Source organism: Sinocyclocheilus grahami, unplaced genomic scaffold (assembly GCF_001515645.1).
Source record: "Sinocyclocheilus grahami isolate Dianchi unplaced genomic scaffold, SAMN03320097.WGS_v1.1 scaffold316.1, whole genome shotgun sequence".
Classification (NCBI taxonomy): Eukaryota; Metazoa; Chordata; class Actinopteri; order Cypriniformes; family Cyprinidae; genus Sinocyclocheilus; species Sinocyclocheilus grahami.
This window is the reverse complement of record NW_015505495.1, coordinates 187,763-202,109: the sequence shown is the minus strand read 5'-3', so window position 1 is coordinate 202,109 and position 14,347 is coordinate 187,763. Positions and strand designations below refer to the sequence as shown.

The 14,347-nt window shown below is 33.9% G+C and overlaps 1 protein-coding gene across 1 annotated transcript in view; it reads right to left on the bottom strand.

The window, feature by feature from the left end:
* Positions 1-14,347, bottom strand: part of LOC107601958 (cyclin-dependent kinase 14-like) — a 131,449-nt gene that overhangs the window by 102,398 nt on the left and 14,704 nt on the right. The window contains exon 5 of the mRNA XM_016294330.1: positions 2,636-2,759. Coding sequence (XP_016149816.1) covers positions 2,636-2,759 — 124 coding nt within the window. The remainder of the gene's footprint in view (positions 1-2,635; positions 2,760-14,347) is intronic.

Below are 14,347 nucleotides of genomic sequence, written 5' to 3'. Positions count from 1 at the left end.
AGACCCCCTTAAATTTTTTACTCTTTGTTATATTGCAGCCTTTTGCTAAAATCATTTAAGTTATTTTTTTTTTCCTCATTAATGTACACACAGCACCCCATATTGACAGAAAAACACGGAATTGTTGACATTTTTGCAGATTTATTTAAAAAGAAAAACTGAAATATCACATGTTCCTAAGTATTCAGACCCTTTGCTGTGGCACTCATATATTTAACTCAGGTGCTGTCCATTTCTTCTGCTCATCCTTGAGATGGTTCTACACCTTCATTTGAGTCCAGCTGTGTTTGATTATACTGATTGGACTTGATTAGGAAAGCCACACACCTGTCTATATAAGACCTTACAGCTCACAGTGCATGTCAGAGCAAATGAGAATCATGAGGTCAAAGGAACTGCCTGAAGAGCTCAGAGACAGAATTGTGGCAAGGCACAGATCTGGCCAAGGTTACAAAAACATTTCTGCTGCACTTAAGGTTCCCAAGAGCACAGTGGCCTCTATTCCTTAAATGGAAGACGTTTGGGGTGACCAGAACCCTTCCTAGAGCTGGCCGTCTGGCCAAACTGAGCTATCGGGGGAGAAGAGCCTTGGTGAGAGAGGTATGTCTCTAAAAATGGCTGTCCACCAACGTTTACCATCCAACCTGACAGAACTGGAGAGGATCTGCAAGGAGGAATGGCAGAGGATCCCCAAATCCAGGTGTGAAAAACTTGTTGCATCTTTCTCAAAAAGACTCATGGCTGTATTAGATCAAAAGGGTGCTTCTACTAAATACTGAGCAAAGGGGCTGAATACTTAGGACCATCTGATATTTCAGTTTTTCTTTTTTAATAAATCTGAAAAAATGTCAACAATTCTGTGTTTTTCTGTCAATATGGGGTGCTGTGTGTACATTAATGAGGAAAAAAAATTAACTTAAATGATTTTAGCAAATGGCTGCAATATAACAAAGAGTGAAAAATTTAAGGGGGTCTGAATACTTTCCGTACCCACTGTATATATAATTTTTAAAATAATATATTTTAAGTTTATTGATAAATATTAAAAGCAGAGAGAGCAGACACAATACTTTATGGGAGCAGGTGGACAACACTGTCTTTTGTTGTGATTTCAGTAAACAGCCAGCTAAAGGTGAACTGAACTATAACCAGTTTAACTATCAGTAACGGGTCACTTGTGTCCATCCGTTCCGGCTCGTTCTCCTCTCACTAATGGCTCTTCAGCTGCTGGTGAAACACGTGAGTCTCGTGTGTTTAGCTGCTGATCCAGACTCACAACAGGCCTGTTCGCTCTCAAGTGCCTCTGGAAAGCACTGAAAGCAGTGATGTGTGTCTGTGTCTACCCATAATGCCCTTGTGACAGCAGACTGGACATATGGTGATACGACACACACACACACACACACGCACACACACAGACACACACACACACACACGCACACACACACACACGCACACACACACGCACACACACACACTGGCACGACAGAACCAAACTGCTGCTGAAATAAAGACCAAAGCGCCAGTGCTTGTTCAGTATCTGTAGGAGTGAATCTTTCAGTCAAAACAGCCACATCTAAATGATCGATATGAACAATTCAATGACTCGAGGAAGAGCAGGAAGCCCAAAACCAAACACCATAACAACACAGCCAGATGTTTTAATGACGATTACTACATGCCTTGCTTATTTTCACTAGATTATTACTGTATTTTCCTACTTGAATTGAGTTTACGTTTCTTGACATTAATGACTGAACAACAAAAACATAATTGTAAGCTATTTCAGAGCAAATACATAAATATTCAGATATGTATTAAATATTCTAAAGGCTGAAAACTGAAACTTTTTTTAAAGCTATATCCCTAATTACAACCAAATTACTTGAAAAGCCTCAGTCTGAAATGTGGTTAAAAACAACCAATGGGAGAGATTTTGGTGTGTGTGTGTGTGTGTGTGTGTGTATGTCTGTGTGTGTATATACATATATATATATATATATATATATATGTAATATATATATATATGTATATACGTATAATTATTTATTTGTTTAGCAATTTTTTTGCTAAAATATTTATATATAACTTTGATAAAAAATTATAAACAATCTAAAATAAATAAATATTTAAATCTGATTCATATTTAAATTTTATTTTTTAAACATTAATATTTATCTATTTCATTTATCAACTCAAATATAAATAGTTTACTCTGAAATAAATATTCATTTACAATATAAACACACACAAAAAATAAAAATAAATATATACACACACAGTCATATTTAATAAACGTAATAGTATATATTGGGCGATGACATAAATAATATAAATTAATACAAATAAATAAAATAAATGTAATTATTGCCTCCCAATGGCTGAAAAAATATTAAGTTGCAAAAGAAAAATTTTAATATTAATATTTACAAAAATAAGTAATCATATTTAAATATTTATAAATTTTTTATCAGTATAGTTTATCAATATATCTGTCAGAGTTAGTTTTAAACAAACTATTCATATTTAAATTGGTAAGCATATGTAATTAAAAAGTGTTTATCCTGTGAATGATCCGTGTAGTTGTTAGTTAACGAGACCCAATGTGACCAATGTTCAGCAGCGGGTTTCTCACCGAAGTCGGCCAGTTTGAGTTCTCCGGTGTCGCTGATGAGCAGGTTCTGTGGTTTCAGGTCCCGGTGAAGGATGTAGCGCTGATGGGTGTAAGACAAACCCCTCAGTAACTGGAACAGGAACAGCTGCGGAAACACAGATTCATGGGTAAGAATTAGGGCTGTGCAATATATCGAAATTATCGCAATACGCGTATCGCTACAGCTTGCAATATTTGGGGCCATGAACAAAAGACAAAGAGAAAATCACTCGCTGCTCTCACCTAAATAACTTTTGTAGCTTAAATAAGAATCAGTGCATATTTAATTCAAAGAGTAAATACTAAGCAGTGGTTTATTTTTCCTTTTTATTATTCAGTTCCTAAACTCGTGTTAAAATGATTACACTAATGTTAAAATGACATTTTTATGTAATGCTCGAGTAAAACACTACCGTTCACTTTCAGAAGTTGTTGTAGGGGTGCTTTCTTATTAGAATCAGAATCAGAATGAGCTTTATTCACCGCTTAAGTGTGCGCAAACACAAGGAATTTGTTGTGGTTTTACAGGAGCTATTGGTGCATACATACAAATAACCATATATATATATGTATATATGACACAAGATAGCTATAGAAGTGCACAGAACTGACTCTGAGTAAAACTGTTTCATCTGAGCATGTGGCACTTTAAGCATTATCGTATCGCATATCGAATATCGCATTATTTAATGAGTTATCGCACAGCCCTAGTAAGAATCACCAATCACACATAAAACACAACTGCGAAGCAATATATCATTTAAAACCCAAATCAACCGGATCCATCACATCACACGCGTCAGTCGAGCTGAATAGGATCCAGAAAATGTGTTATTTATTCCTATCTTCCTCATATTTACATTTACATTTAGTCATTTAGCAGACGCTTTTATCCAAAGCGACTTACAATTGGGGGATACATAAAGCGATTCTTCTTAAAGAGGCAAACAGACACAAGAAGTGGTTGTAATACCAAGTTCTTAGACATTGTTCAAATAAGTACAAGCTAGACAGAGAAGGAATAAATAAAGAGAGAGAAACTGTTTTTAAAATTTTTTTATGATGAAGTCAAGTAGCTTCGAAAGAGATGAGTTTTCAGCTGTCGCTTGAAAATTGTCAGGGATTCAGCATTCCGGATAGGGGTGGGAAGATCACAAAACACAACTGCGAAGCAATATATCATTTAAAACCCAAATCAACCGCATCCATCACATCACACGCGTCAGTCGAGCTGAATAGGATCCAGTAAATGTGTTATTTATTCCCATCTTCCTCATATTTACATTTACATTTAGTCATTTAGCAGACGCTTTTATCCAAAGCGACTTACAATTGGGGGATACATAAAGCGATTCTTCTTAAAGAGGCAAACAGACACAAGAAGTGGTTGTAATACCAAGTTCTTAGACATTGTTCAAATAAGTACAAGCTAGAAAGAGAAGGAATAAATAAAGAGAGAGACTTTTTTTTTTTTATGATGAAGTCAAGTAGCTTCGAAAGAGATGAGTTTTCAGCTATCGCTTGAAAATTGTCAGGGATTCAGCATTCCGGATAGGGGTGGGAAGATCGATCAAAATAGAAAAGATTCTATTTTAAATAAATACTCTTCTTTTTAACTTTTTATTCATCAAAGAATCCTGAAAAAAGTATCACAGCTTCCAAAACAATATGAAGCAGCAACAGTTTCCAGCGCTTATAATAAATCAGCATATTAGACTGATTTCTGAAGATCATGTGACACTGAAGACTGGAGTAATGATGCTGAAAATACAGCTGCGCATCACAGAAATACATTAAATTTTAATGTATATTAAAATAAAAAAATTTTATTTTACATCATAATAATATTTCACAACATTAAATTTTTTTCCTGTATTTTTGATCAAATAAATGCAGCCTTGATGAGCAGAAGAAACTCATTAAAAATCGTTCTGATCCCAAACTTCTGAGCGATAGTGTATCCTGTGCTTTTATGCAGTTCGATATCATCTCAGTGCGTTCAGCAGCTTCAGTATCATCAGATCAATCCGAGCGTCACGCTCTCCGTGTGGAGTATTGATGAAGAGCAGCATCTGATAGACGGACAACCGATGCACAAACACATCTGAGGCGTACACACACGCTCGTAAAACCTCACAAGTTTGGCACGCTTTGCAACGTTGCCTTCTTGTGAAAGCGAACTGAACTAAGAAGAAAATGCAACATTGTAACAAATTCAGTCTCGTTTCGGAATTTTCGAATGTTGAGCAATGTTCATCAATTATCAAAGGAAATATAAATCATTCACTCTGACAGAAATACTGATACACAACATTTATTAAATATAACTCCTGTACTGTATATATTGGGCAATGTTAATTAATCAAATTAAACCCATTTGTAGTTCAATAACCCAGCCCTATTGTTGTAAGTCGACTCTGACAGATGTTGACAGCAAATAGATCCATAAAACCCAACACGGTCACCTGGAATAATCGACAGGACTGAGACAAAGATGAAGAGAGATAACAGGACAAAAGCAGGGTCAGCTGAACGCCGTGGGACGAATCTGCAGGATGAAAGAAGATCAATATCCGTCTGGAATACGGACACCGCTGAGCAACACTGAGCTGCAGGAACACGGTTACAGTTTCCCGGACACTTAGTCTTCAGTTCTTTATGTGGACAAGGATCCTAACGAAGCTGTTTTAAACAGAGCTCCTGCCTTCATTACAGCCTTGAAATAAAGATCCAGTCTGAAGGCCGGATGTGATTTCATTGCTGTGACGAATATTAATAACTACAGAGCATTCGAGGGCGTTCAGACAGTTCATTCTGGGAAAACACTATCGCTGTGAGAACGAGTGTAATTTATCATGTGTACAGCCATATCTCTCCATATCTGAACGATGATCCATCGTAAGACTTCATTAATAATTCCACATGAACATATGAGCTCATATTGGTGTCTGATTATGAGCCTCGGCTCTCTCATGCATCATGACTAGTTACGTCACTAAGTGATCGGATGCACAGTTTTCACCTGCTGGATGATAAAACAGGTGGGAGAAAAAATAATAATAATAATGTTATTATTATTATCATTGTTGTTGCTGCTGTTGTTGTTAACAATTTTGTGTTTTATTAAATTATAAAAATTAAACAAATTACTATAATGAAAATACTATTGTATGTAAAAAAAACAACAGCAACAAGTATTAATAATAACAATAATATAAAAATACTATAGTACAGTAAAATAAAGAATATAATATTTAATAATAATAATTAAATATTGTATGTAAAAAAAAAGTAATAATGATAATAATATATTATTATTATTAATGTTGTTGTTAAAATATTTGTATTTTATCAAATTATAAAAATTAAATAAATTACTATCATAAAAATTACATGTAAAAAGTATATTTAAAAAAAGTATTTAATAATAATTAGTGCTGTCAAATGATTAATCGCAATTAATCACATCCAAAATAAAAGTTTTTGTTTACATAATGTGTGTGTACTGTATATTTATTATGTATATATAAATACACAAACATACATGTATACATTTTAAAAATATTTACATGTATATATATATATATATTCATATATCATTTATATTATACATAAATATTAATATTTTATATAACAACAAAACACATTTTTCTTAAATATATACATGCATGTGTGTGTATTTATATATTAAGATAATAAATATACACAGTACACACATATATTATGAAAAAAAACTTTTATTTTGGATGCGATAAATTGCAATTAATCGTTTGACAGCACTAAAAATAATATAATTATATGATTTAATAATAATAATAATAACTATTATTATTATTATTGCATTTTACATAATACCAGCAAAATTACGATATTCATGGCCGTCTTAATTTCTTCTTCTTCACCTTCAAACATTATTTTGAAAGATCACCAGCTTTTTGTGCAGTTTTGTCACAAATCAGACTTTCAGGTCAAAATGCGTACAGGTCTGAAAACACCAAGAAACAGCCAGAAAAGCCTAGCAACCACCCAGAAGACCCTAGCAACCACAACGAAACAACCCAGAAAACCATTACAATAAAACAGAAACAATATAGCAACCACATACAGTAGATACACTCCAGCAACCTCCCAAAACCGCCCATCTGTCTGAACAAAAGAGCGAATGAATCATTTCTGCTGACTGAATGAATTTTGCAATAACGGCCTATTATCTGTCATTTTATAGGACTACAGTGGATAAAAATCCAGCATCAAGGAGAAATTCAGTGTCTGACTTCACAGTTTGTGTTGGATGAAGCAGGATGTCTGCTAAATGAGCCGAGAGTCTGTCACATCTGCTGGAGAACCAGAGCGACTCCTCGTTTAGAGGAGCAGAGAGACTGGTTTTTAATGTGCCGCATCAATGACCCATCAGCTCCACACCTGCTCTCCTGACACACACCAGTCTCACGAGTGAAGCTCTTTACTTCCACGGGAAGATCTCGCAACGATGAGATACGAAGCAAAAGGGCCAGTGATCATGATCCGTATGTGTTCAAAGGCCCTGCTCCCTCCACACCTCCGTCTCTGTGATTACAGCAATACTCTGACTTGCTTTATAAAACCATAAACATGAAATACACAATTCCTCAGAACACATTCAGGTCTGTTTTGACCTGGAAGGGATACATAAAAATGTGCAATTTTTAGTAAGGGAACTAATATGATGTTATCTGATCTGACATACAGTGTATGTCTTGGTTGAGCTTGTGCGTAAAAGAAGTTCAAGCATTTTAAATTTGTGTTAACTGCATGCATTTTGTGTCAAAGCAACAAGAAATGTGTTAATTGTATAGCCTACACAGACGGATGGTGTGCTAACTATGTTAAGAGTTTAGGAAAATTGTTAAAAGTACTGAAAAAATTGTCATAGCGATCGTAAAAAACTGTAATAGAATGAAGATTAGCGAGATAGACAGAACGATCGATAGATAGTCAGATTGCTGCAGATGCTGTAGTAAAGCTAGCTCGTCTCCTGAGGTGCGTCCGGCTGTCATTATCAGTTAATTCACTTAAGTATTCTCATTAAAGCTGGCTAACACATCGAGCGAATCGACAGTACAACCTCAGCGTAACAAGGACTGTGAAGACCTCGTGTTATTTCTGGAGCGAGAGCAGCATATGCGCAGGAGGTCTGCCGCCCGCGGCCCGTCTCTCTGCTGCTTGGCCAGTAATTACATTAGCAGCTAGCGCCCTGAGCGCTGCCTTTCACATGCTAATCCCATCCAACCTGCAGCCGAGGGTCCAGTGGCTTTTATTAGAGCAGATCTGAGCGAATTAATCAGCTCCAGCTAATGGGCGGAATTAAAACTAAAAGAAGTTCAAGCATTTTAAATTTGTGTTAACTGCATGCATTTTGTGTCAAAGCAACAAGAAATGTGTTAATTGTATAGCCTACACAGACGGATGGTGTGCTAACTATGTTAAGAGTTTAGGAAAATTGTTAAAAGTACTGAAAAAATTGTCATAGCGATCGTAAAAAACTGTAATAGAATGAAGATTAGCGAGATAGACAGAACGATCGATAGATAGTCAGATTGCTGCAGACGCTGTAGTAAAGCTAGCTCGTCTCCTGAGGTGCGTCCGGCTGTCATTATCAGTTAATTCACTTAAGCATTCTCATTAAAGCTGGCTAACACATCGAGCGAATCGACAGTACAACCTCAGCGTAACAAGGACTGTGAAGACCTCGTGTTATTTCTGGAGCGAGAGCAGCATATGCGCAGGAGGTCTGCCGCCCGCGGCCCGTCTCTCTGCTGCTTGGCCAGTAATTACATTAGCAGCTAGCGCCCTGAGCGCTGCCTTTCACATGCTAATCCCATCCAACCTGCAGCCGAGGGTCCAGTGGCTTTTATTAGAGCAGATCTGAGCGAATTAATCAGCTCCAGCTAATGGGCGGAATTAAAACTCCAGCCATTGTGTGGCGCGTTTGTTCGTGACTGCGGGAGCTAATCTCCACTTAGCGTCCATTCTGGATCTGACGAGTTGATGCTTGAGGAGGCGGCGAGTCTGTCTTTTAAAGACGAGCGCTCCAGACATCATTAAGACACTTGTGTTAAAAACAGACAGACGAAGAACAACACAACGGAACAGAAGATGCATTAAACACTGCTCAACTGCAAATGAGCTTAATACACTAAAGATGCTCATCCTGCCACTACACTGCAAAATCATATTCATAGTTTGTGAAGTTAAAACAATAAAAAAATCCTCAAAACAAGATAAATTCACTTGTGAAGCAACGCTGCATTAGATACTAAGACTTGTTTTTCATAGACTGTTATTATTACGTGTGTATGTTGTCTTAGTGCGAGCTAAAAATACACGATCTGCCAGTGCAGCACGACAAACTTCACATATATTCAAGATATAAAATATGAAAACAAGTGTTAATATCTCACGCAGTGTTGCTTCTTAAGTATTGTTTTCAAGGATTTTAATATATTCTAGATTAGATTAGATTTAACTTCACTGTCATTGTGCAGAATAACATGCCGTTAGCATCTAAGCAAAAAATATAAAACAAAAAGCGATATAAAATAAATATTATGTGTATATAATAATTATACATATACAATGCATATACAAAATACATACAAAATTATATAATAATTGTTGTATTTATCCATTTTTATTTTTTTATTTTATTAATTAAAAAAATAATAATATATATATATATAATTGTAAGATATTTTATTATATTTATATTTTATTATAATTATATTTCTTTAATTTTATTTATTATATAAATTATATATAATATTTTTTATTTAAATTTTTGAAAATTATATACATATACATTTTATTTATTATATTTATATTTTATTATACTTATATTTCTTTAATTGTATTTATTATATTTTTTATAATATTATATTTATTATAAATATTATTATGCTTTTATAAAAAGTACAAGGTTTTGAGGTAGAGAAATATATATATATATATATATAGCATTTAAGTCATTTTTTGTAGTGTAGATTCATCTGATGGGTTTATTGTATTATGTTTATTGCACATTAATAGTTGAACAATTTCAGTTCAATCTCAATCAACACAGATACAATGCCTGCTCAAAAATGCTACTTTTGTATCTTTTTGGGTTATCTTTTCACCAAAAATGATACAAGTATCAATGCGAGCTAATCTAAACCAAGTTATCCAAGTACAGATCATGCTTGCCTGCTCTACATGCATGAGAAATAAGACATTATAATGACCATAAAACGATTCTCTGAAGCTCACTGTCCTCAGAAACCTGAATCTACAGAGGAATCCTGGTCAGAAATGTTCTTTAAAGTCTGTGAAACCCGTGTAAAGTGCAGCCTGTCATGATTTTCTCGATACTGTTCCTGTTTCAGGTGAGCCGCTCTCGTTCTCTTCTGTCAGCTTGTGATTTATCATGAATTCTCCATCGGATTGAATCTCAGTGAGGGAGCGAACGGGGTAAATACTTTATTAATGTAAATCCACAGTGATGAATTACATAAGCTACTTCTGCTCGCTGGCCTCATTCGCTCCATCACGTCTCACTCTTTCTACAAAGACATTGACTTTTGAATTGATTTCAAGGAGCATTTGAACCATTTAAAACCAGTCAGTCCTCCAGCTTAGCTAGTTTACTAACAGTACTGACATGAAGCATCAAACAGTAGATCATGGTGCTTGCAACGATAAGGTCATGGGTTCGATTCCCAGGGAATGCACGAACTGATTTCCAAATTTAGCTTTGGATAAAAGCATTTGCAAAATAAGAAATGTAAACTATGCATGAATGCAAAAGCAATTTCTGCTCCAAGGTTATTATAGTTAACTAAAACTGAAACAAAAAAATAAAAACATTACTTGAAATAAACATTAACTGAAGTTTAAAAAAAAAAACTTTTTATTTCAACTAGTTGTCAATGCAACATTTCTCATAAACGTGAAATCACTAAAATAAAAAATAAAACAGATTTTTTAAATATATATTATATTTATTATTTGTATTATTTAATTAATAGATAATGTATTTAATAATACATTATGTAATTTATTTCTTATGAAATCAAACAATTACATTTATTAAATAATAATAATAATCATAGTTTTTAATAGTTTCCGCCGGGATGTTTGACCATGTACTGACAAGAGAGAGAGAGAGAGAGAGAGAGAGAGGAAAGAGGGGCGTAAGACACTGACTCTGAACAGAACCTGCCTCAAAAGCACACAAGTAATAGCATTTTTATTTAGATTTCAATTACAAATTAAGCAAATCAACCAAATTTCAGAAACCTCCTCAGCTAAAATGTTTGATTATGGAACATAAACAGAGATGAAAGCCAAAACATTCAATGTCATGGATGAATATTTACAGTAAATATAGGAGTGGGAAATCGTAATAAAGGCAAAATACCCCAAAAATAAATCAAATAAACACAACAAAAAATTATATTTATTTGTGTTATTAAATAATTTAATAATAAATTGTTTTATTTATTTTAAATTAAATAAAACAATTTATTATTAAATAATATTAATAATAATGTTTATATTTATTATAATATATATATAATATTTATATTTAAAATATATTATATTTACTTTTTTAATTATTTATTAGTTCATTATTAAACATTTTTTAAAAATAAATTGTTTTATTTATTACAAATTAAATAAAACAATACATTTTTATTAAATAATAATAATAATAATAATAATGTTTTAAATATATTTCTATTTCTATTATTTATTATTTCATTATCAAATTATTTCATAATATATTGTTTTATTTATTTAAAATCAAATATAACAATTTCTTAATAATAATAATAATATAAATATATTTTTTTATTTAATTACTAAACAATTTAATAATAAATAGTTTAATTTAATTAGTAATAAAACTATTTTAATTATTCTTTTCAGTATTGAATGAATTACACGTATATTTATCAACATTATTTTTACTCTGAGGACCATCTTGGATGATTTTATTTCTCACTGCAGTGCATTGTGGGAATTTCTACAGATACATAATGTGGAGCAGCCTCATCGTGAGCCCTTAAAATGATGCCTACAAAGGCAGCCAGAGAGGCTACAAAAACATGTCATGAGCTCATCTTACCTGCAAGTGAGAGCTGACCGCAAAACCAGTCTGACCGCCCGAGTCTGATCCGCGACTGTCACTTCCTGTCAAACAGGAATCATTTCCTGTATGTGTGTCTGTTTCTACAGTGATTGTCTGGAGGAATTACCCACAATGCTCTGCTCAGTCTGTGATTCTGTGATTTGCAAACACCCGCAGATAAACGTGTTTCCTTTCATGAATAATGCAGTCGCGCGCTCAAACACGCTTCGGCTTCGTCTGTCGGTCGCCGTCAATCATTATTAACCGCTCGCCATGCAAAATGAATTGATTTCCTTGCCGCGAAGCCTTGTGTTTGTTAGCGGCACGCGTTTAAACGCAGCTGCATTTTCTGAGTGAAATGAGTCTCAGCGGTGGCTCAGATTAATATCTAAAGCTGCGGCACGCGTCTCTCAACAGACCCCAGCTATCAATAGCTGAGCCGCTGTCCAATCTTCACCTTTAGATTGTTTTCTTTGACACCCGACGTGTTAGCTTAGTTCTCATGAATAAATCAGAGCCGCGCCGCAATCTCACGCTCATCCAATTTAGCCAGAGGATGTACAATCCACGGGAAAATACGGTTTACCAGAGTAAAAAGAAATCTGTTATATCGGATAATGTAATATAATAATATATTATAACAGCTGGAATGAGAAAAGCACACAATGCTAAATAAAGCTAATTAGGGAACGGCAGTCCCTGACACGGACCTCGTCACAATAAAAAATAAGAATAAAAAAATAAAATACAATAAAAACTGACCTCGTCAGAATGAAAATAAATCAATAGAAAATAAAATAAAAACTGACCTCGTCAGAATAAAAAAAAATTTAATAAATAAATAAAATATACTGAAAACAAAAACTGACCTCGTCACAATTAAAAAAATGTTTAAAATAAATAAAAAATTAAATAAAACAACTGTGCCCAAGGCCCTAAAACCAGCAAACCACAGCAAAACATTTTTTTAAATAATAATAATAAATTAAATATAAATAATAATAAAATATAAAAACATATGTGCCAAAGACTCTAAAACTAGCAAACCACAGCAAAATACTAAAATAAAATAAAATAAAAAATGTGCCCAAGACCCTAAAATCATAAATAACAAAATAAAAAATAAATACATAAATGAATAAAAATTAAATAAAAAAACATATGTGCCCAATACCCTACAACCAGCAAACCGCAGCAAAATAATAAATAAAATAAAATAAAGTGCTCATGGCCATTGATCTGTGTCAATGTTCCCCAATGCACTGACCTCTCTATGAAGCAAACGTTAAATGCATATCATAACACTTTCTGTGAAGGATCGAATCAATCATCAAGACTGACAGAAGTATGAACTTAAAACCTGTTTCCTTCACATTCCCTTTTCCTTCTTGAGATCCAGTTAACTAATGATATCCTGCACAAATTGCATGTGCACTTTATTTAACTGCACCTATCGTTTTTAGTGGACAATTATTTTAATGTGCGCTGGGAACATAAATGCATTGAGCTGGAAAGAGCATGTTCTTCTGACCTTTAGCTTTTTCTTACTGTACGAATCCGTATTAATGAGCAAATGGACTAATTCATGTCTGAAACCCTCTCTGGAGGAGCTCTAGCTTTCACTGAGTAAGTAAAATCATGTTTTAAAGATGAACTTTGTGATTTCAAACCCACCTGAATCAAACTTGTCTGTGTTTTAGTCACGTTAGCTAATTAAGGCCGTCCTGTGAGAAATCTCATCCCGTCTGGATCTGTGGTTGCTGATACTGTACTTTTACAGCGCTTCTCATTTATTTGGACGTAATTGACTGTTTGACCCCAATTGTCTCACTGTGCACGAGTCTTGTGCACCTTCATAGATTTAGAATATTAAACCCAATTTTCTAGGTCAAATAAAAGTTGGTGATTCAAGCAGTTTTACAGAATAAATTACAAAAAATAACTATTTTTATACATAATCATTTATAATAATAACTACATACTATTACAATTATAATAAATAAACTATAAATATAAATAAACAATTATAAATAAGAAACTAAAAAAAAAATTACAATATGTACAATACACTAAAAAATAATCAAATGCAATAACATTAAATTAAAGGTGACATATCATGAAAATCTGACTTTTCCAGGTGTTAAGTGCTATAATCAGGTCCCCGGTGCATCTATCAACCAAGCAAACGTGAAAAAGATTAACCCAGTAACTTAGTTTTGATAAGCATTTTTCTGCAAGCGTCTGAGAAAACGAGTGCGTCTGATTTCACTCGCTTGGTGACGTGGCAAAGGGATCTCATTATAATATCACCGCCTCTTAATCTGTAAGTTTACACCCATGGCGCCGTTATTGTGTTTTCGCAAGCGACAACGGTGTACTAGTTCTAACGGCATGGAGAAAGTTTGAGTAAAGCAAGCTAACTGTTCTGTGTTTGGCTGCACAGACGAGCACAGAACACTGTTTAGAGTCCCAGCCTCAGACGAGACGACAGAGCAGTGCATTTACTGATTTATTTACTGTATATTGCTGCTGCCACACAGATCTAA